Source organism: Entelurus aequoreus, linkage group LG15, assembly GCF_033978785.1.
Source record: "Entelurus aequoreus isolate RoL-2023_Sb linkage group LG15, RoL_Eaeq_v1.1, whole genome shotgun sequence".
Lineage (NCBI taxonomy): Eukaryota > Metazoa > Chordata > Actinopteri > Syngnathiformes > Syngnathidae > Entelurus > Entelurus aequoreus.
Genome location: NC_084745.1, coordinates 44527056 through 44554397, shown reverse-complemented (window position 1 = coordinate 44554397; position 27342 = coordinate 44527056). Strand labels below are relative to the sequence as shown.

At 37.9% G+C, this 27342-nt stretch overlaps 1 protein-coding gene and 1 long non-coding RNA gene across 8 annotated transcripts; one reads left to right on the top strand and one right to left on the bottom strand.

The window, feature by feature from the left end:
• The first annotated feature begins 557 nt into the window (after window positions 1-557).
• On the top strand, window positions 558-15581 carry adcyap1a (adenylate cyclase activating polypeptide 1a). 7 transcript variants are annotated; one of them, XM_062021587.1, is made up of 10 exons: window positions 565-613; window positions 2605-2697; window positions 5575-5848; window positions 5933-6019; window positions 6180-6314; window positions 7145-7249; window positions 11331-11492; window positions 11770-11890; window positions 14825-14871; window positions 14948-15581. In XM_062021587.1, coding segments are annotated over exons 3-9 (642 nt in total). In that variant the 5' UTR covers window positions 565-613; window positions 2605-2697; window positions 5575-5846; the 3' UTR covers window positions 14855-14871; window positions 14948-15581. The 7 variants fall into 7 exon arrangements, with proteins under 7 accessions (XP_061877567.1, XP_061877571.1, XP_061877570.1 ...); XM_062021586.1 differs by having other exon boundaries at window positions 14822-14871; XM_062021585.1 differs by having other exon boundaries at window positions 11707-11890.
• On the bottom strand, window positions 6838-27342 carry LOC133630180 (uncharacterized). Its single transcript, XR_009821204.1, has 3 exons — window positions 27128-27342; window positions 17511-17638; window positions 6838-6922 (listed from the first exon to the last, which is right to left on the bottom strand). It is a non-coding gene; the product is annotated as an uncharacterized LOC133630180 (long non-coding RNA).

The following is a 27342-nucleotide window of genomic DNA, read 5'->3' as shown; positions in this document are numbered from 1 at the left end:
AGAAGAGATGTGGAATAAAACTATTTCTACTCTTTTTACATTTACACCAGCCTACTGGATATGTGATATTCATCTTTATATGTGATAGCCAACCCCAAATGGAATTTGTTGCTAGCAGCAAGGCTAACAACTAGTTAGCGAGCTAATAACAATCTAAACTAGCTTTCCCTTCTTTTAACGGTAACATTTAAATATATATATATATATATATATATATATATATATATATATATATATATATATATATATATATATATATATATATATATATATATATATATATATATATATATATATATATATATATATATATATATATATATATATATATATATATATATATATATAAAGCCATTGTGAAAAACCCTGGAAACAAAAATACCAAAGCTATAAATGTTTATTCAACAGTGTTTAGCTTATTACCTGCAAACGTTGACGACATCGTGGTCACGTGACGTGCTCGAGTCACGTGTTTAAACTAAAAGCCAATTTACAGTGCACTTCGTTCTTCCCACCGCTAGGAGGCAGCGCTGCACAGCACACCACCTTCTGTTCCTGGTCGTTCCAATGTGTCCTCTCATTGCACTTTCAGAGCGAATTACTCACACGAACTGTAAGTAGACGTTCGAAACGGCACTTTTGGAAGATAAACATGTATACTTTAATTTATTTTAAATCATTGACTGAATGTATATTTCTATTTACAAGCACGCTTAAAGTCCTAGTACCAAACTAACTTCTGCTTACGTAACAGAACGTGTTTTTTTTTTTCATAGACATCTTATAAATACACACAGCATGGCGCTGACGAGACGCGGGGGCCGCCATCTTGGAGTGGTGATCCGCTCCACTCAGTGCAATTCATTTGGCAGGAGCAATGAACTGTCTTTGATTGAGACTTTTATTAGTAGGTTGCACAGTGAAGTACATATTCCGTACAATTGACCACTAAATGGTAACACCCGAATAAGTTTTTCAACTTGTTTAAGTCGGGGTCCACTTAAATTGATTCATGATACAGATATATACTATCATATATACTATCATCATAATACAGTCATCACATAAAATAATCACATTGAATTATTTACATTATTTACAATCCGCGCATTGAATTCATTTTACCTCACTGATTTTCACGCGGTTTTTTGATAAAGGACACATGTTTTGGCGTGTTTTATTATTCATAGTTTGCTTAACAGTAATATACAATTCTTATATGCTATAAGTGACCAGACATCCGAGATCAAAACTGGGAATATAATCCCAGAGAAGGGGTAAAAAAATGGTCAGCTATTTTTAAATTGAAGAAACAATATGATTAGGTTATATATACATGCGTATATCCTACATAAACAATGTACAAATACATTAGATATCTATAGCACCTCCAAAACCCTCAAATCTAGACTCCAAACATCCCAGAACAAGCTAGTCAGATTACTTCTAGACCTCCACCCCAGATCACACCTCACTCCTACCCACTTCTCCAAAGTGGGCTGGCTCAGGGTGGAGGACAGAGTTAAACAACTTGCACTGAGCCTAGTCTATAAAATCCGCTACACCTCCCTGATACCGAAGTACATGTCAAACTCCTTAACGTAAATGACCGCCATAACCACAACACCAGAGGGAGCTCCACTAACCACGTTAAACCCAGATTCCGATCTAACAAAGGTCTTAACTCATTCTCTTTCTATGCCACATCATTGTGGAATGCGCTCCCAACAGGTGTAAAAGAAAGGGCATCTCTATCCTCCTTCAAAACCGCACTAAAAGAACACCTCCAGGCAACTTCAACCCTAAACTAACACCCTCCCGTCCTCATCATACCTCTTCGAATTGTAAATAATCAAATGTAAATAATCAAATGTAGACACTTTTTCTTATACTTTCTGATCTCTCTCTCTGTGTCCACTACTTGCTGTACATATCCTACCAAGTCAGTCCTACACTGTTCCAATGTCCATTTCTCTGATGATGCAATTGTTGATGGCTGAAGTGTTGATACCAACCAATCCTAACCCCCCTCAACCCCCCCCCCCCCCCTTCATATCCCACACCCCGGATTGTAAATAATGTAAATAATTCATTGTATATACTCTGATGATTATCTTGTGTGATGACTGTATTATGAAAATAGTATATATCTGTATCATTAATCAATTTAAGTGGACCCAGACTTAAACAAGTTGAAAAACTTATTGGGGTGTTACCATTTAGCGGTCAATTGTACGGAATATGTACTTCACTGTGCAATCTACTAATAAAAGTTTCAATCAAGCAATCAATATATATCTTAGTTGCTGCAGCAGCAGAGAGTTTATTCTGTCTTGACTTTTTGTATTGATATTTTGTATTACATTCTTCCCTTAAATGATCATGTTTACAGTGATTGTTTTATATGTATTTTTTATGTATGTCGCTTTGGATAAAAGTGTCTGCCAAATTCTTAAGCATAAACATATATAAACACCTGAAAGTCTTCATATCAGCTAAAACCACCAATCTGTTTCACTGGATTCAGAATAAAACCAAATTCTGTCTTACCCAACAATGTTAGTATTTTCATCCATCCATTTCTACCGCTTGTCCCTTTTTTAGGGTCGCGGGGGGTGCTGGAGCCTATCTCAGATGCATTCGGGCGGAAGGCGGGGTACACCCTGGACAAGTCGCCACCTCACCGCAGGGCCCAATGTTAGTATTTGAATATTGTTACTTGAAGCTAGACTACATTTAGACTCGTATAATACTGTATAGCCACTGTCCATCTGATTGTCTAGTTCAGTGTTTTTCAACCACTGTGCCGCGGCACACTAGTGTGCCGTGAGATACAGTCTGGTGTGCTGTGGGAGATTATCTAATTTCACCTATTTGGGTTAAAAATATTTTTTGCAAACCAGTAATTAAGTCACGGCGTGATGTGACAGGTGGTGACAGTACACCTACTTTGAGACAAGAGCTATAGTGATGCATGCTTGGTTATGGTTTAAAGTCATATCCAACAATTGTGACAACGACTTTTTACTGTCAACTGAGTTTCGTTTTTTAATGATTTCTGCTGGTGGTGTGCCTCCGCATTTTTTCAATGCAAAAAATGTGCCTTGGCTCAAAAAAGGTTGAAAAATACTGGTCTAGTTAGCTAACATATATTAAATCTGGACTGTGGTCCTAACTTTTACCCTTGTTGGCTTTTACAATCTTTATCTTCATCATTAATTTCAACTTTATGTTATTCAAGTATGACATTTTTAAATTTAATTAATTTCATTGACAAGATACAGTGAGATACAGTCTGGTGTGCTGTGGGAGATTATCTAATTTCACCTATTTGGGTTAAAAATATTTTTTGCAAACCAGTAATTATAGTCTGGAAATGATGTGTTGTTGTTCAGTGTCGGTGCTGTCTAGAGCTCGGCAGAGTAACCGTGTTATACTCTTCCATATCAGTAGGTGGCAGCCGGTAGCTAATTGCTTTGTAGATGTGGGAAACAGCGGGAGGCAGCGTGCAGGTAAAAAGGTGTCTAATGCTTAAATACAAAATAAACAAAAGGTGAGTGTCCCTAAGAAAAGGCATTGAAGCTTAGGGAAGGCTATGCAGAAGGAAACTACAACTGAACTGGCTACACAGTAAACAAAAACAGAATGCTGGACGACAGCAAAGACTTACTGTGGAGCAAAGACGGCGTCCACAAAGTACATCCGAACATGACATGACAATCAACAATGTCCCCACAAAGAAGGATAAAAACAACTGAAATATTCTTGATTGCTAAAACAAAGTAGATGCGGGAAATATCGCTCAAAGGAAGACATGAAACTGCTACAGGAAAATACCAAAAACAGAGAAAAAGCCACCAAAATAGGAGCGCAAGACAAGAACTAAAACACTACACAGAGGAAAACAGAAAAAAACTCCAAATAAGTCACGGCGTGATGTGACAGGTGGTGACAGTACACCTACTTTGAGACAAGAGCTATAGTGATGCATGCTTGGTTATGGTTTAAAGTCATATCCAACAATTGTGACAACGACTTTTTACTGTCAACTGAGTTTCGTTTTTTAATGATTTCTGCTGGTGGTGGGCCTCCGCATTTTTTCAACGCAAAAAATGTGCCTTGGCTCAAAAAAGGTTGAAAAATACTGGTCTAGTTAGCTAACATATATTAAATCTGGACTGTGGTCCTAACTTTTACCCTTGTTGGCTTTTACAATCTTTATCTTCATCATTAATTTCAACTTTATGTTATTCAAGTATGACATTTTTAAATGTAATTAATTTCATTGACAAGCAATTCTATTATGGTCATACTCTTGTTTGCTGGCGGCTACGATTTCAGTACTATTTAAGATCTTTGCTCCTTATCAACTCTGTGGTAATATTATTTTCACAAAATACAAACAATAGTACTTTAATGTTAAATCTTAGTTGTGAAAAGTAATCCCCCGATTCCTATTTTCAACAGTCCGCTCATTTGAGCAGGAAAACGCTGAACACCATCTTTGTTTTCTAACTGTCAACTGTCAGTTTAGGCTGCTCGCCGGCTCCTCATCACCACTTCAAGATGGCGGACGAATTTCTCGCGTCACAGCAGCCAATGCTACGTCTACTTATAAGATGTCTATGGTTTTTTTTAGGGATGTCCGATAATGGCTTTTTGCCGATATCCGATATTCCGATATTGTCCAACTCTTTAATTACTGATATCAACCGATACCGATATCAACCGATACTGATATACACAGTCGTGGAATTAACACATTATTATGCCTAATTTGGACAACCAGGTATGGTGAAAATAAGGTCCTTTTTTAAAATATTAATAAAATAAAATAAGATAAATAAATTAAAAACATTTTCATGAATAAAAAAGAAAGTAAAACAAAATAAAAAAAACACACATAGAAACTAGTAATTAATGAAAATTAGTAAAATTAACTGTTAAAGGTTAGTACTATTAGTGGACTTAGCAGCACGCACAATCATGTGTGCTTACGGACTGTATCCCTTGCAGACTGTATTGATATATATTGATATATAATGTAGGAACCAGAATATTAATAACAGAAAGAAACAACCCTTTTGTGTGAATGAGTGTAAATGGGGGAGGGAGATTTTTGGGGTTGGTGCACTAATTGTAAGTGTATCTTGTGTTTTTTATGTTGATTTAATAAAACATTTAAAAAAAAATAAAAACGATACAGATAATTTCCGATATAACATTTTAAAGCATTTATCGGCCGATAAACTCGGCAGGCCGATATTATCGGACTTCTCTAGTTTTTTTCACCAAACGTTTCAAACAAAAAAGTAAGTTATTAATGGTATCTGGTAAACGATAATTAACTATTATGGAACTGTGAAGAAGGCATGAAAAAGTGTCTTGTGTTTGTATGTTATATTATTATTGTTACTTTTAACATTAGCCCTGAGTCATATGCTAATAGCTAATGAAGCGCACCCTGACAGTCATGGTCACGTGACCTCCATAGTGGCATGACGTCATGTGGTTTTTCATTAATGATGGTGCAGAAACCATTCACAGTTTTTTTTTTTAATTGCTTAACCCCAGTGGGACATGTCACTGGTGACGCCACCGCCTCCCGCCCCCTGCAAACCCACTTCCACACACTCCCTTTTTCCCCGACGTGACGAGACAAGGAGGACATCCCTATGGATGCATGCATAAAAAGCCACCAAGAAAAAAGTTGTGGCCTAGTGTAGTCGCCTCCAGGCTGCACGGGGAGGGGGCCGCTTGACTGACACAAAAGCACCAGAAGAGAGGAAGGAGCGCTCCCATCTCGCTCCTATCTCACTCGGCTTCAGCCAGCGCCAAGAGAAGACATGTTGGTGTCCAACTTCCACACTCATAGCATTTAAATCCAACATAGCGATAGGACGACTTTATGTTTTTTGCTCTTGTTTTGCAGGAAAATGTCCAGTAAAGCCACTCTAGTCTTCCTCATTTACGGAATAATCTCGCATCACAGCTGGGGGCTTGGCTTTCCGAGTGTGAGGTAGGTGCGGATTTTAACTCAGCCTCCTGAGAAACGGCGTCCTCTGCAGTGGACATTTGTTTTTGCTCTATTCCTTGTGTCAGAGTTACAAGATTCCAGGAAAAAAAAAATGCGTAGAGAGAGCAAAGTTTGTTTGTTTAGGTTTTCAATATTTCTCCAGATTGGAGAGTGAAGTTTATGACGAGGATGGACGTTCTCTGCCCTCCGTGGACTACGACAGAGAGCAGCCGGACGTGAGAAGTTCTCCGTCGGCGACCAACGACGTCTACTCGTCGTACTACCCGCCAGAGAAAAGGTACTCTAATGCAGTGGTTCTCAACCTTTTTTCAGTGATGTACCCCCTGTGAACATTTTTTTAATTCAAGTACCCCCTAATAAGAGCAAAGCATTTTTGGTTGAAAAAAAGAGATAAAGAAGTAAAATGCAGTACTATGTCATCAGTTTCTGATTTATTAAATTGTATAACAGTGCAAAATATTGCTCATTTGTAGTGGTCTTTCTTGAACTATTAGGGGGAAAAAAAATGAAAATAACTAAAAACTTGTTGAAAAATAAACAAGTGATTCAATTATAAATAAAGATGTCTACACATGGAAGTAATCATCAACTTAAAGTGCCCTCTTTGGGGATTGTAATAGAGATCCATCTGGATTCATGAACTTAATTCTAAACATTTTTTTCACAAAAAAAGAAATCTTTAACATCAATATTTATGGAACATGTCCACAAAAAATCTAGCTGTCAACACTGAATATTGCATTGTTTCATTTCTTATCACAGTTCTTTTTGACAGACATTTAAAAAAAAATCTCACGTACCCCTTGGCATACCTTCAAGTACCCCCAGTGGTACGCGTACCCCCATTTGAGAACCACTGCTCTAATGCACCGCCTGTGTCACGACCTGAAAGTATCAATAAATCATCAATAATGCGTTCGATTGTCTCTCTATTGGACGAAACATAAACAGGACGTGATTACATTTTCAACAATGCGTCAATCAAAATCAAATCCGAAAGGCTGCAGACTCCCAGCTGCGTTCAAACTCTGTGGTAATTGTCATTATCACTGTGTGTGTGTGGGTGTGTGTGTGTGTGTGTGCGTGTGTGTGTGTGTGTGATCCCAGACTGGAGAGACATGCAGACGGCATGTTTAATAAAGCATACAGGAAAGCACTGGGTCAGTTATCAGCCAGGAAGTATCTTCATTCTCTCATGGCAAAACGTATTGGGTAAGAGCATCTTCTTTATGCCACAGTGCTCGTCTCACACACTTAAATTACTACTCTCTACTTGCGTTTGTTTTTTGTTATTGTCCTCTTCTGTCATACCATCCTGTTATCCTATTTCCTTATTACATAACTACTTACATTCATTATTTCCTAAATTCATGACTACTTAGGAACCCTATTCTTAACCATGACAACTGAAGTACATTGTTTCCCTGATTGAACCTAATCTCCATAATAAACTACTTACATGCAAATTTTCCCTAATTCACAAGTACTTAGTACCATATTTAATCAATCATAACTACTTACATAGATTATTTAATTCATAAGTATGTTATTTATTTCCTTACCTACATTATTCCCTAACTCAAACTGTTAACTACTTGCAAAATTATTTCCTTAATATATAACTACTTGCATACATTTCTTTATTCCTAACGACTTATCTACATGATTTCCTTAATCATACCTACTTACATACATTTTTCCTTACTTGCATACATTTCCTTAATTCATAACTACTAAAACACAATATTCTCCAAATTCATAGGTACTTATGTACATTATTTCCTTGGTTCTTAACTACTTATGTACATGATTTCCTTAATCATACCTACTTACATACATGTTTCCTTACTTGCATACATTCCCTTAATACATAACTACTAAAACACAATATTCCCCAAATTCATAAGTACTTATGTACATTATTTCCTTGGTTCGTAACTGCTTACGTACCTTATTTCCTTAATCATAATTTACATACCTTATTTCACTCCGAATAAATATAAGATATTTGTTTAATTTACAACTATTTATGTTACATTTACATTATTTCTTTACTTACATACATTTCCTCAATCATAACTATTTACACACCTTTTATACTTAATTATAACTACTTGCTTGCCTTTTTTCTTTACTTACATTGATTGTTTTTTCCTAATCTATAACTAGTTACATACATTATTTCCTTAATCATAACTACTGACATACCTTTTTCCTTAATTCATAATAACTTACATACATTGTTTTCATTTATAACAACTTACATAAATTATTTTTTTAATTCATAACTCCTTATAAACATTTCCTTAATTCATAAATTACTTACATACATTATTTCTTTGATTTATAACTTCTTACATACATTATTTATTTTATTCATAACTACTTACATACATAATTCCCTTAACTTATAACTACTTACATACATTATTGCCTCAATTTATAACTACTTACATAATTTTCTTAATTTATAAATACTGACATACATAATGTTCTTAATTTATAACTATAACTACTCACATTATTTTCTTAATTTATAACTACTCACATAATTATATTCTTAATTTATAAGTACTGACATTCACTATTTTTTAATTTATAACTACTTAGATACATTATTTTTTCTTATTTCTAACTATAACTACCTACATTATTTTCCTAATGTATAACTACTTACATATATACTGTTCTTAATGTATAACTACTTACAGAATTTCCTCATTTATAACTATAACTACTCACATTTTCTTAATTTATAACTACTTACATAATTATTTTCTTAATTTATAGCTACTTAGACACATTATTTTTTCGAATTTATAACTATAACTACCTACATTATTTTCCTAATTTATAACTACTTACATGCATGATTTTATTAATTTATAACTTCTTACATACATTATTTATTTTATTCATAACTACAGCCCTTTGAGACACTTGTGATTTAGGGCTATATAAATAAACATTGATTGATTGATTGATAACTACTTACCTACATTATTTTTTAAATTCACAACTACTTACCTACATAATTTTCTTAATTTATAACTACTTACATACATAATTTTCTTAATTTATAACTAATTACATCATTTTCTTAATTTATAAATACTGACATACATAATTTTCTTAATTTATAACTACTTACATATATTATTTTTTTACTTCATAACACTTACCTACATAATTTTCTTAATTTATAACTTCTTAGATACCAGTACATTGTTATTTTCTAAATTATAACTATAACTACTTACATATTTTTTTATATTTACAACTACATACATCATTTTCTTAATTTATAACTACTTTCATATATTATTGTTTGTAATTTATGACTACTTACACAATTTTCTAAATTTATAACTCCTGAGATACATAATTTTTTTCTAATTTATAACTATAACTACTTACATTATTTTGTTAATGTATAACAAAATAATGTATGTACATCATTTTCTTAATTTATAGCTACTTAAATACATTGTAGTTTTATAACTATAACTACTTAAATTATTTAAACAATGACAATAATAATTGTATTTTATTTATTTAAATAATTGTCATAATTTATAACTACTTACATACAAATTGTTTTAATTTATAACTACTTAGATATATTGATTTTTTTCTAATTTATAACTATAACTACTTACATTTTTTCTTAATTTATAACTACTAAGATATAATATTTTTTCGTAATTTATAACTTTAACTACTTAAATTATTTTCTTAATTTACAACTTATTTATCATTTTATTGATATATACTTACATATATTATGTTTTTACTTTATTACATTTACCTACATAATTTTTTTAATTTATTACTACCTGGATACCGGTACATTATTTTTTTCTAATTTATAACTATAAGTACTTACATTATTTTCAGTTGAGCTGACAGGACTAGCTAGCTAGATTAATCAGCACTTAGTGTTGAGTTCCTAATCTATAACTACTCACATACATCATTTTCTTGATTAATAACACTGTACCTACATCATTTACCTAATTTATAAGTACTGACACACATTATGTTTTAATTTATAACTACTTACATACATTTTCTTAATTTACAACTACTTAGATACATTATAGTTATATAACTAAAACTACTCACATTATTTTCTTAATTTATAATAGGTTGTAAACAATTACTAATGTACTAATTTCCTCAATTCATAACTACTTACATACATAATGTTCTTCCTTTATAACCAGCTACATACATTGTTTCCTTCATTCACAACTACTTAAGTACCTTATTACTACCATAATGAACCAAAAAGATTGAAACATATCTATCTCCCTACCACTTAGTCCCTTGTTTAAAAAAAAAAAAAAAAAATTCTTACGTACTATTTATCATTTAAAATGAATATTGTTATCTCAGGAACTTGATTGTTTTCTATAATATGCAGTAGGGCTGCAAATCTTTGGGTGTCCCACGATTCGATTCAATATCGATTCTTGGGGTCACGATTCGATTATAAATCGATTTTTTTTTTTCAATTCAACACGATTCTCGATTTAAAAACGATTTTTTTCCCGATTCAAAAGGATTCTCTATTCATTCAATACATAGGATTTCAGCAGGATCTACCCCAGTCTGCTGACATGCAAGCAGAGTAGTAGATTTTTGTAAAAAGCTTTTATAATTGTAAAGGACAATGTTTTATCAACAGATTGCAATAATGTAAATTTGTTTCAACTATTAAATGAACCAAAAATATGACTTATTTGACCTTTGTGAAAATATTGGACACAGTGTGTTGTCAAGCTTATGAGATGCGATGCAAGTGTAAGCCACTGTGACACTTTTGTTCATTTGTATTTTTTTATTTATTTTGTATTTTTTTTATAAATGTCTAATGATAATGTCAATGAGGGATCTTTAATCACTGCTATGTTGAAATTGTAACTAATATTGATACTGTTGTTGATAATATTCATTTTTGTTTCACTACTTTTGATTGTTCTGTGTCGTGTTTGTGTCTCCTCTCAAGTGTTGCTGGGCCGGGTTTGGTTTTGGAATTGGATTGCATTGTTATGGTATTGCTGTGTATTGTTTTGTTAGATTGATTAATTTAAAAAAAAAAAAAAAAATGTAAAAAAAAAAAAAAAAGGAAAAGAAAAAAGAAAAAAAAAAAAGATTTTTGAAAAATGAGAATCGATACTGAATCGCACAACGTGAGAATTGCGATTTTTCCCCACACCCCTAATATGCAGACTATTGATGTGGATGTGTGCACATGCGATAGTGATGGTGGTCTTTCTTTCTCCTCCAGCACCACCCACCCCTACACACTCGCACACAGCAGGAAGGCTACGAACGAGAACTGGGAGCCTCTGTCCAAGCGACACTCGGACGGCATCTTCACGGACAGCTACAGTCGCTACCGGAAGCAGATGGCGGTGAAGAAGTACCTGGCGGCGGTGCTGGGGAAAAGGTATAGACAGAGAATTGGAAGGAAAGGACGCTGGCTGACATATTTGTAGAAGAACAACAAAAAGCTTCCTTGTTTGCGCGTCCCCCAGATGAAGTCATCTCGAGAGCAGCTTTTGTGTTCCTTAACGTGTCCTTTATTCATGAGTTATGTCCTAGGGAAGCTATTAAATGATATTTTCATAATAATCTTGTTTTGTTTTGGGAAAACCTGCAAGTGATGGAAGACAATGTGCGAAGGAGGACATGAATAAGACTCCAGTTGTCTCTGTCCACAACAGACAAGAAGACGTAGCTTTCCATCGTGCGCTACAAGACTTAGACTTTGATGCCCTCCCAGACGGGGAGGACTTGGAGGCTTTTTTGGGGGACTGGCTCAAACGCGTCTTCCCCAAGTTCCCGGTGAGTTTTGGTCTCTTGACCATGAGGCGTTTGGCCAGAGGAGTCTTGTGCCTCTCCTTCTTCTTCTCCCCTTTTTTCCTCGCACCGTCAATTCTTGTGAGCCCAAAATCCCTCAACGATGCTCTTGTCACTCTGTCGGAAACCCCAAATCTGGCACGCCAAGTGCGTTTGGGGCCTTTCTCACCTTTTTCTTCCGTGAATGTTGACAAAGTCAGCTTAGGCTTTGTCAGGTGCCAATCTTGTGTTTCTGTGCTTGGAAACCAAACCTAAGATGGCGAACACGCAGCAACGTCCAAAGGCTCCAAACACAGAAATTATTAAAAAAACACCGTAAAAAGTAAAAGTCAAGCATGTTGAAAATACGGCAAATGAAAAATGCTGCAAATACCAAAAACACTGAAATGACCTTCATGGAAACAAATGCTGCAACAAGTCATACATGTTGTCAACAATGTAGGCTACCAGGAATTAGATGGAGCCTGTGCTAGCTCCGTTAACTTCCTCCCTTACTTCCTGGTAGCCTGCCTAACTTCCACCCTTACTTCCTGGTAGCCTGCCTAACTTCCTCCCTTACTTCCTGGTAGCCTGCCTAACTTCCACCCTTACTTCCTGGTAGCCTGCCTAACTTCCACCCTTACTTCCTGGTAGCCTGCCTAACTTCCACCCTTACTTCCTGGTATCCTGCCTAACTTCCACCCTTACTTCCTGGTATCCTGCCTAACTTCCTCCCTTACTTCCTGGTAGCCTGCCTAACTTCCTCCCTTACTTCCTGGTATCCTGCCTAACTTCCTCCCTTACCTCTTGGTAGCCTGCCTAACTTCCTCCCTTACTTCCTGCTAGCCTGGCTAACTTTCTCCCTGATTTCCTGGTAGCCTCCCTAACTTTAAAGCAGCCTTCCTAACTTTGTGGTAGCCCGCCTGACTTCCTCCTTAATTTTCCGATTTCCTGGTAGCCTGCCTAACTTTCTCCCTAATTTCCCGATTTCCTGGTAGCCTGCCTCACTTCCTGGTAGCCTCCCTAACTTTTTAGTAGCCTTCCTAACTTCCTGGTAGCCCGCCTAAGTTCCTTCCTAATTTCCCGATTTCCTGGTAGCCTGCCTAACTTCCTCCCTAACTTTTTAGCACCCTTCCTAACTTCCTGGTAGCCTGCCTAAGTTCCTCCCAGATTTCCTGGTAGCCTGCCTAACTTCCTGGTAGCCTCCCTAAGTTTTTTGCAGCCTTCCTAACTTCCTGGTAGCCCGCCTAACTTCCTCTCTAATTTCCCGATTTCCTGGTAGCCTGCCTAACTTCCTGGTAGCCTCCTTAACTTTTTAGAAGCCTTCCTAGCCTCTTGGTATCCCACCTAACTTCCTGGTAGCCCGCCTAACTTCCTCCCTAATTTCTCGATTTCCTGGTAGCCTCCCTAACTTTTTAGTAGCCTTCCTAACTTCTTGGTAGCCCGCCTAAGTTCCTTCCTAATTTCCCAATTTCTTGGTAGCCTGCCTAACTTCCTCCCTAACTTTTTAGCAACCTTCCTTCCTAACTTCCTGGTAGCCTGCCTAACTTCCTCCCTGATTTCCTGGTAGCCTGCCTAACTTCTTGGTAGCCTCCCTAACTTTTTAGCAGCCTTCCTAACTTTCTGTTTGCCCGCCTAACTTCCTCCCTAATTTCCAGATTTCCTGGTAGCCTGCCCAACTTCCTGGTAGCCTCCTCAACTTTTTAGAAGGCTTCCTAGCTTCTTAGAATCCCACCTAACTTCATCCCTAACTTCCTGGTAGCCCGCCTAACTTCCTCCCTAATTTCCCGATTTCCTGGTAGCCTCCTTAGCTTTTTAGCAGCCTTCCTAACTTCCTGGTAGCCTCCCTAACTTCCTGGTAGCCTCCCTAACTTCCTGGTAGCCCACCTAACTTCCTCTCTAATGTTTTGATAGCCTGGCTAACATCCTTGTAACCTAGCTAACTTCCTCTCTAACTTCCGCTTTGCCTGGCTTACTTCCTGGTAGCCTGGTTTACTTCCTGGTAGCCTGGCTTACTTCCTGGTAGCCTGCCTAATTGGCTCCCTAATTTCCCGATAGCCTGGCTAACTTCCTCCCTAGCATTCTGTTAGCCTTGCTGACTACCTGGTAGCCTCCCTAACTTCCTGGTAGCCTGCCTAACTACCTCCTTTATTTCCTGGTAGCCTGCCTAACTTCCATGTAACCTAGCTAACTACCTCCCTAACTTCCAGGTAGCCTGAAATACTTCCTGGTAGCCTGGCTAGCAATCATATGGCCTCCCTAACTTCCTGTTAGTCTCCCTACATTCCCAGGAGCTTCCATAACGTCCTAGTAGCCTGTCTAACTTCCTTGTAACCTAGCTCACTTCCATGAACTTGCAGCATTTCTCTCATACGGTTGTTTTTCGCATTTGTGTGCACATGTTTGCTGCATTTTCCTACATGTGTTTTTTGTGGCGTTTGTCTGTTTTTGGTTTTGGAATTTTGGAATTTGGATCTTTCCTGTGTTTGAAGCGTCAGGACGTTGCTGCAGTCGCTCGCCTTCTTCTGTTTTCTCTGTGTCTCTCCGTCCATCACCAAGTATCCATCTTTGAAAAAGCAACATGAGCTTAAAGTAATGCAGTGCCACTCCACTTCTGTAGGTGGCAGCAAAGCATAAATCCCAGATTTGGACGAATGCTTCTTCTGGTGTTGTGTACTTGTTGGTGGAGGTCAGGAACAAAAAGGATGCTTGTCACATGGTTGTTTCTGCATGGGGAACTTGGCGGTGGAACCTTCTGGGTCCACTGTGCTTCCGTTTGTCTCCTTGTGTCACATGACTGATGTACAAATGATTAAAAAAAGAAAGAAAGCGTGTGCATGAAGCGCACGCACCGCTGATTCTTCTCCTCGCTGCGACTTCAATGCAAAATGGTGGCCAATGTTTTGTGACTTCCTGTTGAATTGTGCACGGCCGAAGCAGGAGAAGGATGGCGCGATGCAAGGACGTTGAACGAGGAGGGACGAGAAGTAAGTGGGGTGCAAATGAGGAAAGTAGCGGGCCATGGCTGATTGTTTCTGTTTTTCATGTCGCACTCTTCTCCAGGCTTTGCGACGCACGGAGCACTTTGTGGCTGCGGTGCCTTGCATCGGCTTTTTTTGTCTTTTTTGTCCAATGGAAATGGCCATGAAAGACGGCTATTACGTGGCCCTAAGATGCTGCACATCATCAGCTTACACCCCCCACCTTTGTGCTCGTTGGACAGTAGACCTCTTTTTATTTGTGTTCTTTTTCTTGTGAGACGCCTGCAACTTGTGTACGATAACTACACAGCCAATAGCCTTACAAAAAAAAAAAAAATCATGCATAAATATGTATTTACCTGACAGGAAGTGATTCTTATAGTTAGGACTGAGTGTCAAGTCAATAAATGTTCCAAAAAAAAAATGTTGATTTCATTGAATAAATTTTGGTAAACAAGAAAAGTGTGGTATTGTGTGCAGTACGTGATGTGCGGTACGCCAGTGCAAATTTTTTTTCCAAACCATAAGAGCTTATAAAATTGTCTCGTTTCCATGGTAACGCAGAGGCTTTCACAACCTAACACTGACTCCAGTTGGCCTGCGACCTTTTGCCTCGCTTCAACTCACACATAAAAGTACTTTGACGTGTTTGTGGACACAAGCTTGCACAAATCCTTCTAAATACAACTGGTCACAAGCAATAAATATGCTCCAGAAACTCCTGCCATGGATCTTAGATCTTTAATGACCATGAATCATGCTGTACATATTACTGTCATAAATCATACGTGTTATTGTCATGAATCATTCATGTTTTAGTCATAAATCATACGTGATAATGCCAGCAATCGTATGTGTTAGTCATAAAGCATGTGTCATTGTCATAAATCATGTCATTGTCATGATTCATACGTGTTTCAGTCATGAATCATACATGTTAGTGTCATGAATTATACATGGTTTAGTCATAAATCATATGTGTCATTGTCATGAATCATACATGTTAATGTCATGATTCATACGTGTTTTAGCCGTACATATTGTGTCATTCATGTTATGAGTTATGATGAATCACGTGTTACTGTCATAAATACTACATGTCATTGTCATACGTCATCGTCATAAATCATAGTGTGATCATCATGAATCGTGGGTCTTGTCATGAATTATACATGTTAATGTCATGAATCATATATGTTATTGTTATGAGTCATACATGTTAATGTCATGAAGCATACATGTTATTGTTATGAGTCATACATGTTATCATGAATCATTCATGTTATTGTCATGAATCATACATGTTATTGCCTTAAATCATACATGTTATTGTCATAAATCATACATGTTATTGTCATAAATTGTGTGTCATTGTCATGAATCATACATGTTATTGTCATAAATCATGTGTGTCACTGTCATGAGTCATACATGTTATTGTCATGAATCATACATGCTATTGTCATAAATCGTCTGTCATTGTCATGAATCATACATGTTATTGTCATAAATCATACATGTTATTGTCATAAATTGTGTGTCATTGTCATAAATCGTGTGTGTCATTGTCATGAATCACACATGTTATTGTCATGAATCATGCATGTTATGGTCATAAATCATACATGTTATTGTCATAAATTGTGTGTCATTGTCATAAATCATGTGTGTCATTGTCATGAATCACACATGTTATTGTCATGAATCATGCATGTTATGGTCATAAATCATACATGTTATTGTCATGAATCATACATGTTATTGTCATAAATCATACATGTTATTGTCATAAATTGTGTGTCATTGTCATAAATCATGTGTGTCATTGTCATGAATCACACATGTTATTGTCATGAATCATGCATGTTATGGTCATAAATCATACATGTTATTGTCATGAATCATACATGTTATTGTCATAAATCATGTGTGTCATTGTCATGAATCACACATGTTATTGTCATGAATCATACATGTTATGATCATAAATCATACATGTTATTGTTATAAATCGTGTGTCATTGTCTTGAATCAAACATGTTATTGTCATAAATCATGTGTGTCATTGTCATGAATCATACATGTTATTGTCATGAATCATACATGTTATTGTCATGAATCATATATGTTATTGTCATGAATCAAACATGTCATTGTCATAAATCATGTGTCATTGTCATGAATCATACATGTTATTGTCATGAATCATACATGTTATTGTCATGAATCATACATGTTATTGTCATGAATCAAACATGTTATTTTCATGACTCATACTTGTTACTGTCATGAGTCACTTTATCATGCATATTATTATCATGGTGTAAACATGTTACTGTCATAAATATTGTGTCATGCATCATACATGTTATTGTCACATTATACAACATTCATTTGGGTTTACATCAAATCAGCGTCAACGTCGTGGCTTATTAGAGTTGTAGGAGAGGTGCTGCCCCCCTGTGGACCCCCTGGGGACTCCGGGCGTGCCTGCGAGTGACATTTAAACAGCACCCTCCCCCTTTTGTTGTATTGGCTTGTCAGTCTGACTTAAACACAAATACTTGTCACGAACAAAAACTTGGTCACGTGGGCTGCACCCACCACACGGGACCACACACACACACAAACACACACACACTAACCGCACTGTTAGACTTTGATTTTGTGGCCGTGTCCAAAGATGATCAATGGCTGCCTTCAGCTTCTCTGCCCTGCAGGGCCACGCCCATCCTCTGGAGGAAACACTGAAGGTTGATGACCACTGCAGTACCTGGACATGAAAGAGTACACGCATTACATGCACTACATACAGTACATGTAGTAAACACAGTACATGCAGTACACACAGTACATACTATACATGCAGTACACGCAGTACATGCAGTACACAGAGTACATGCAGTACAAAGAGTACATACAGTACATGCAGTATATGCAGTACACACAGTACATGCAGTACATACAGTATGGATTTTTTTTTAATGCATTGTAAATATTAAATAAATGTGATCAAAAGTTTGTTTACAATGGAGCCTATGGGAGACGCTCTATTCTGACAACAAAGCCCTTAAAAGCATCCAAACACCTCAATTAAGGTTTTATATACATGATGTATATAAAACACATTCATAATAACATTTAATAATTATGTAGTTTGATCATTTTAAGCATACACGGCGCAATCATTTCAAAAATGCATCTCGTTTGCTTTTTTTTGTTCTTCATCACTGATTATTACTCACTGCAGGCTTCATGAGAGCCAACAAACATAATAAAACATCACCTACAGTACAAGGTCTGCTGTCATTAGGATGCAGACAGCTAGGATGTTCATATTGTCACCAGTCCGTGCCTTTGTGTTGGGTTTTGTTGGTGTTCTCCTGTGTTTGGTGCTTGTTCCTGTCCTGCGCTCTTATTTTGGTGGCACTTCCTGTGGTGTTGGTGTTTTTTCCCACAACTTACTTTACATATGCCTTCGAGCACTTTTTTCCCCTCACCTGTTTACTGTTGGTGATTAAGACTATTTAAGTTGAGTGTCAGCCACCATTCTTTGTCTGGACGTTGTTTGGAATGAATATTCTTCATGTGGACGGGAGTTTTTGCTATATTCCTGCATTCCGTTTTGTCGCTTCGCAGCTGTCAGTTTTGGTTTCGTTTTTGCATAGCCTTCCCTATGCTTTGGTGCCTTCCCAGCGGCACTCATCTTGGGAACTCGCCACTAATCGCCGTCATGCGACCCGAGCGTCACACATATATTCCCATTTAGATTAAAAATTACTCATAATTCTCACAATGAAACGGGGGGTGGAACCAAGCATCTTTTCATGTCATTCACGCCATTTCCGGGTCTAAATTGGCTGTCAAAGTGTCCCAACTTGTCGGAATACGTACTCATCCTTCTACTGTCCAGGTGAGAGGCATTATCTACAAACCCCGTTTCCATATGAGTTGGGAAATTGTGTTAGATGTAAATATAAACAAAAACAATGATTTGTAAATCCTTTTCAACCCACATTCAGTTGAATATGCTACAAAGACAACATGTTTGATTTTTAAACTGATAAACATTTTATTTTTTGCAAATAATCATTAACTTTAGAATTTGATGCCAGCAACACGTGACAAAGAAGTTGGGAATGGTGGCAATAAATACTGATAAAGTTGAGGAATGCTCATCAAACACTTATTTGGAACATCCCACAGGTGAACAGGCAAATTGGGAACAGGTGGGTGCCATGATTGGGTATAAAAGTAGATTCCATGAAATGCTCAGTCATTCACAAACAGGGATGCGGTGAGGGTCACCACTTTGTCAACAAATGCGTGAGCAAATTGTTGAACAGTTTAAGAAAAACCTTTCTCAACCAGCTATTGCAAGGAATTTAGGGATTTCACCATCTACGGTCCGTAATATCATCAAAGGGTTCAGAGAATCTGGAGAAATCACTGCACGTAAGCAGCTAAGCCCATGACCTTTGATCCCTCAGGCTGTACTGCATCAACAAGTGACATCAGTGTGTAAAGGATATCACCACATGGGCTCAGGAACACTTCAGAAACCCACTGTCAGTAACTACAGTTGGTCGCTACATCTGTAAGTGCAAGTTAAAACTCTCCTATGCAAGGCGAAAACCGTTTATCAACAACACCCAGAAACGCAGTCGGCTTTGCTGGGCCTGAGCTCATCTAAGATGGACTGATACAAAGTGGAAAAGTGTTCTGTGGTCTGACGAGTCCACATTTCAAATTGTTGTTGGAAACTGTGGACTTTGTGTCCTCCGGACCAAAGAGGAAAAGAACCATCCGGATTGTTATAGGCGCAAAGTTGAAAAGCCAGCATCTGTGATGGTATGGGGGTGTATTAGTGCCCAAGACATGGGTAACTTACACATCTGTGAAGGCGCTATTAATGCTGAAAGGTACATACAGGTTTTGGAGCAACATATGTTGCCATCCAAGCAACGGTACCATGGACGCCCCTGCTTATTTCAGCAAGACAATGCCAAGCCATGTGTTACATAAACGTGGCTTCATAGTAAAAGAGTGCGGGTACTAGACTGGCCTGCCTGTAGTCCAGACCTGTCTCCCATTGAAAATGTGTGGCGCATTATGAAGCCTAAAATACCACAACGGAGACCCCCGGACTGTTGAACAACTTAAGCTGTACATCAAGCAAGAATGGGAAAGAATTCCACCTGAGAAGCTTCAAAAATGTGTCTCCTCAGTTCCCAAACGTTTACTGAGTGTTGTTCAAAGGAAAAGCCATGTAACACAGTGGTGAACATGCCCTTTCCCAACTACTTTGGCACATGTTGCAGCCTAAGTTAATTATTATTTGCAAAAAAAAAATCAAGTTTATGAGTTTGAACATCAAATATGTTGTCTTTGTAGTGCATTCAATTGAATATGGGTTGAAAAGGATTTGCAAATCATTGTATTCCGTTTATATTTACATCTAACACAATTCCCCGACTCATATGGAAACGGGGTTTGTATGATCTAGAATAAAGTTTGACTAGTAAGGAAGCAGATGTAAACATAGGGACACACAGGAAGTGATCACGGCGCCGCTATAAATAGTTGGTCTGCGTTAGCGCTTATAATAACAATTTGTGTGTCCTGGGCATGACGTTAAAGTGCATCCGGCAGTGGAGGCTCCTCTAAGGGGTCTTGGGGCACTAGGAGGTTAACCCCTTTACTACTGTTACCCCAGGTGGCCCTTGGCAAAGGCCTAGTACCTGATTGCCCCCTAGCCAGGGATACGGTGAAGACCTCAACGGCGGAGCAGGCGGAAAACGGTAGATGTAAGAACTACCACAACGGCTGCGATGGCGGAAGAAGGCTGCAGCAGAAAAGGGTCCCCAGTCGTCTTGGACTCCATGCCACTGGACCCTGACCCGATTCTGTCAAGGATCCTGTGGTGACTGTCTGTGCACCAGTCTCCCCACGTTAAACAAAGTCACGCACAGGCATCATCCATAAAGGGATACACCCCTACCAGGAGGATCGTCATACTCGTTCGAGTGACCGCCGATGATGATAAATAACAATATCACTAATGCTTGGTTAATATTCAAGTCATGAAATGTAAATGGAGTATTGTGGCCACTTTTTGAATGCTTATTTATTGGATTTAATGGGCAAAATAGTGCAGCTACTATTGGCTCCGCTGTAAGTGGACTTTTTATTTACAAGTTATAATGCATTAAAAAAAAAAATCCATCGTTAATGATAATCTTTTTGCTCTTGATTTTGTAAAAACGTGGTCAGCCAGGTGTTCTCGATTTAGGAAACTTTGCGTTTCCTTGTTATCCTTGAAGAGAGCGCCACCAGAAGCACGTCCAAAAGCTCTTTAGACTTCTCTCATCTCACTTCATTACCGCCCGTGTCCGCGCGAGCGCCCTGCGGCGTCCAACCAGATTAGGCCGAGTGATTGGCCGAGACCCCGCATGCTAATTCAGCCCTGTGCGCTCAGCTCATGACGTCCCACAATGCACTTCATCTTCTTCCCCGCTTCTGGAAAGACCTTCTCCGAGACGCTGTGGTATTTACCGCTGAGCTCGTTCGTACCGAGGGCCAACTGAGCGCTCGGCTTCGCCGTCGTCCATCTTGATTGGAATTAAAGCTCAGCTGGGAGACCACGCAGCTGAGAGGCCCGGCGGGGCGTTAATTGCTCTTTGGCAGTCAGCAGGTTGTGGCTTGGTGGTCAACTTGTGCTTGCAACACACCAGGGAGAACATGACAAGTTGGCCATGAAGACAGCATGAAGTCGTATGTAACACGTTCTATTACGATCAAATAGTTTCTCTCAAACTTTATTCACCAAGTAGCACCTCAGAAAAGACTTGGCTCTCCAAGTACCACCATAGTGACTAACATTACAACAAAGTAGCGTAGTAGGCGTAAGTATGCACTAAAAGTACCGTATTTTTCGGACGATAAGGCGCACTTAAAATCCTTTCATTTTCTCAAAACTCGACAGTGCGCCTTATAACCCGGTGCGCCTAATGTACGGAATAATTTTGGTTGTGCTTACCGACCTCGAAGCAATTTTATTTGGTACATGGTGTAATGATAAGTGTGACCAGTAGATGGCAGTCACACATAAGAGATACATGTAGACTGCAATATGACTCAAGTAAACAACACCAAAATTGTATATGTTCCATTGAAAATATAGAACATTACACACAGAACTCAACAATCTATCAAAATGTTTTAGTACGACTTTGGTAAGCTATGAAGCCGCACCGCTTGATGGATTGTACTGTGCTTCAACATACGAGTATTATTATGGTGTGTGTATAAGTAGGACATACTATCTGCCGTTTGTTTCGCAATATTATGCAAAAGCAACTTTTCTTACCTTCTGGTACCTGCTGATCTGTATTTGGGATCTGCATAAGTCCTGAAAATGTGCGCGCGTCCGCCTTTGTAGTCCGTGCCGACACCGTAGTCGATTTGTAATATAAAGTAGTGTAAAGTTCTTACTTATATCTGTCAGTAAACTCGCCATGAAAGTACTAAAACATACCGGTGTAGTGAGTTTACATTATTCACCCAAGGAACTTTAGTTATTAGAGAGTTCCGGTCGGACGGTTTTTCACGGGACACATTTGTTGTCTTGTTGTTGTTTGCTCCGTTATTGATTGAATTAAAGTCTGCATGTCATTAAAACAGTTAGCTCCATCTTTAGACACTTCTTCCACTCCCGTCCTTGCACGCTACACCGCTACAACAAAGATGACGGGGGAGAAAACGCTGCCGAAGGTGAGCCACATAAATAAGACCGCCCACAAAACGGCGCATCCAGAAGCGTCTGTCAGAAAGCGGCTTGAATATGATCTGTAAAACATAATCTATGCAACATTTTGACCAAAGAACTACCATTACATGATATGTAGACCACAAGGAAGTCTTTTACATTTGAAAAAAAAGAGACCCCTTTAATGCGCCCTATAATCCGGTGCGCCTTTTGTATTAAAATAGACCTAACTAGACCCGCTCATTGGCAGTGCGCCTTATTATCCGGTGGGCCCTACGGTCCGGAAAATACGGTATATTTATTATGTTTGGCCACTGTAACATTATACACATTTTGAACTGTGTTTGACTAATGAATCGAATAATTGCACAAAGAAGTTTGCCGTACCACTACATCAGGGGGGCCTCAACTGTGCAAAGTGGCAAAGTGAAAATGTGCCAATGGTCCGAGGGCCAAACTGCCATTTTTACCATGCAACAGCACCACAAGTGAGGAATTTAGCCTCATACCACGACAGGGTAGTAGAGATTGTCAGGTTCAATACAGTCCTTCTCAAATAGTGAGGCGGACCCCCCGGTGGGCTCGTGTGACCTCAGGAAACATGCTTTTTTTGCCGTACCAGAATATGATGACTCACTGTAACCACAGTGGGAGACGAGGAAAGACCAGTGTGTTGTTTCCTTTCACGTTAATAAGCTTCCAATGTCATGCAGAGGTGTACTTACAGTATAACAATTTTATAGACAAATTATACTATTTATAGTCCAAAATATTTTCTTCTACCTAGAGGGGCTTAAAACAGAAAATATTTGAGAAGCACTGGGTTCAATAGATGGCAACTAGTTAGGGTGGTACCATTTTTAAATTTACAGTAATAAACTGTAAAAATTACCGTATTTTTCTGACTATAAGTCGCAGTTTTTTTCATAGTTTGGGTGCGACTTATACTCAGGAGCGACTTATGTGTGAAATTATTAACACATTACCGTAAAATATCAAATAATATTATTTAGCTCATTCACGTAAGACACTAGACCAGGGGTTGGCAACCCAAAATGTTGAAAGAGCCATATTGGACCAAAAATACAAAAACAAATCTGTCTGGAGCCTCAAAAAATTAAAAGCCATATTACATACAGATAGTGTGTCATGAGATATAAATTGAATTAAGAGGACTTAAAGGAAACTAAATGACCTCAAATATACCTACAAATTGGGCATAATGATGCAATATGTACATATAGCTAGCCTAAAGAGCATGTTAGCATCGATTAGCTTGCAGTCATGCAGTGACCAAATATGCCTGATCCACACAAGTCAATGACATCAACAACACTCACCTTTGTGCATTCATGCACAACGTTAAAAGTTTGGTGGACAAAATGAGACAGAAAAAGAAGTGGCATAAAACACATCCTAGAAAGTCGGAGAAAGTTATACATGTAAACAAACTACTGTGAGTTTAAGGACCGCCAAAATTAGTAGGACAAAACGGCGCTCGCCAAATACTCGAATCAGGGAAGCATATGTTTAATATAAACAGTGTGCTTTATAACAATTAGGGAGGTTTGTGTCATGTTTGTCCTCCTACAGAAACCATATTAAAACAAAAAATATATTTTTTTCCCCTCATCTTTGACCATTTTTCATAAATTTTTGAAAAAGCTCCAGAGAGCCACTAGGGCGGCGCTAAAGAGCCGCATGCGGCTCTAGAGCCGCGGGTTGCCGACCCCCGGACTAGACGTATAAGATTTCATGGGATTTAGCGATCAGGAGTGACAGATTGTTTGGTAAACGTATAGCATGTTCTATATGTTATAGTTATTTGAATGACTCTTACCATAATATGTTACGTTAACATACCAGGCACGTTCTCAGTTGGTTATTTATGCCTCATATAACGTACACTTATTCAGCCTGTTGTTCACTATTCTTTATTTATTTTAAATTGCCTTTCAAATGTCTATTCTTGGTGTTGGGTTTTATCAAATAAATGTTCCCCAAAAATACGACTTATACTCCAGTGCGACTTATATATGTTTTTTTCCTTCTTTATTGTGCATTTTCGACCGGTGCGACTTATACTCCGGAGCGACTTATACTCCGGAGCGACTTATACTCCGGAGCGACTTATACTCCGAAAAATACGCTAAATGATTTTGCTGAAAAAAACGTCAACTCAGTTGGCAAACTTTTGCAGTAAAAATACAAGTAGCACAGTTTTTTAGTTTAAAGTAATGCACTGTGAAAAAAATGGCAAACAAAAAAAATACTGTACATTTTTCTATGTTTATCGCACCAAATGACTGTAAATTGAGAAATTGTCCCACTGTTGTTTTCACGTTAAAATTATGCTGCCAGTTCTTACCCTAAAATCTATGGCCATTTTTTTTTTTTTTATTACAGTCACTGTTATTTTTACCAAAAAATTCTGGCGACTCAGTTGCTACGTTTTAACCGCAAAATCAACAATCCCTGTCTGCACAGGGCATTGCTGTAAATAGAATGATTTACAGTCGATTTCTGGCGACTGAGCTGACATGTTTTTAATTTTTTCTTTTTTAAATGTTCCACAGCGCAACCTTGTGGACATGCCATCAATAATTGCACAGCTTGAAAGGGGTCGATATAAATGAGTATTCAATTTGGTAGCCACCGCACGGCGGGCCAAACAATATGACCCAACGGGCCAAGTTTGGCCCGTAGGCCCCACTTTGGGCATCCCTGCACTAGAGGGTTAATGGCACCACAGTTTGAGAATCCCTGGTACGTTTTATTCGTCTCTGTCTTACATTCGTCAGGAAGCGATACATGAATGGTGCGTCTTGCCAACGCCACAGGTGGCGCTCTAACGCCAAACCGTGAAGCTGTAAGACAGGGGTGTCCAAAGTGCGACCCACAGCTAATTGTTTACCGGCCCGCCACACATTGTGCAAAAATTGCAAAATTGATAGTATTGCAAAAATTAAAAAAAACATTTAAAAAAGTGAAATGAGGTGAAATCTAACAAGAAAAAGTTGCAATGTTGACACAAAGCTGCCATGCAGGCTGTTTTTTATTCTTTTGTCTTTCTTTATTTTTCTTTTTTTTGCCATTGCTCCAAAAAAAAAAAAAAAAGACAAAAAAATCTATGTTATAATGAATTATTGACCTATTCATGGCTCCAATTACTTCAAAAATTTCACTTTAAAATGTTTTATGTGGAAAAAATATTGCATATATTGTGTGGTTGCCATATAAAAACATCAAAGTTTTCTTTGACAAAAGAGTATAAAAACAAACAAAATAATAGTTCAAATGTAAAATCGACAGATATATTTGAAGTTGATCTCGTAACTTAAGTGTTGAAAGTAAAAAAAAAATAATACAAATTTATCACTTTATGAGTGGGGGACCTTTTGGATCCCAAATATATTTAGTGGGATTTTATTAATATTTTCACTGTGATTACTCAAAAATATTAAAGAATTAAAATCAACGGTGTCCTGCATTATTGATCTTTTAGAGCTCTAATTACTAAATACTGCATATTTCCTGTTTTACTATAAAAAAACAAAGTTGTCTTTGACAGAAAAGGCATAAAACATTTTTTTTTTTTTTTTACTTTTTGTCAACCTGAAGTTGATATAGAGATTTACTGTAAGCGTTAAATAAAACATAATAATAATCATTTGACTTATTTTTAACATTTTAATGACTGAGACCTTTTATGGTCCCCGGGAGCCCTAAAGGTTAAAAAAAAAAAAAAATCCATATATTTTGTTATGGTTTGAAAATGAAAAATATCAAAATGGCCCCTGCATGCTTAAATTTTTCCGTGTGCGGCCCTCAGTGGAAAAAGTTTGGACACCCCTGCTGTAAGACAACAAAGAGGAATGACCGATTGAGGGAAAAGTGGAACGATACGTGAAGATCATAATCATAAGTGGGGATATCGTGTCTCTCACTTTGTTACATTTCACAGCAGGACACCAACACACACTGGGTGTTTCTTAGTGTATCACAATAGACACACACACACACACACACACACACACACACACACACACACACACACACACACTCCACACACACACACACACACACACACACACACACACACACACACACACACACACACACACACACACACACACACCACATGGGACTTCACAAGCTTTCCTTTTCCACCTGCTGGCGTGTCTGGAGGCGGACTGAAACAACGCTCTGTGTGTGTGTGTGTGTGTGTGTGTGTGTGTGTGTGTGTGTGTGTGTGTGTGTGTGTGTGTGTGTGTGTGTGTGTGTGTGTGTGTGTGTGTGTGTGTGTGTGTGTGTGTGTTTTTCTCCATGCATCCTGCTCAGTTGTGTGTGCCACATGATCCATTGTGCACAACAACACACACCCATGACAAAAAGTGCGATGCGACAACATATTGGACAGCAACATTGATGGCAACACACAAATACCACGCCGTGAATCATAGGAGTGTTCCCGCACGTTTGCAGATACCATACCGATATTGGAGCCTGATGACGATGTCAAGCCGATACGATATCAGCGCGATTCCTACACTGCAAAAAGTCAGTGTTCAAAAACAAGAAAAAAAAAATACAAAGAATTAGGGGTATTTTATTTGAACTAAGCAAAATTATCTGCCAATAGAACAAGAAAATTCGGCTTGTCAAGACTTTCCAAAACAAGTCAAATTAGCTAACCTCAATGAACCCAA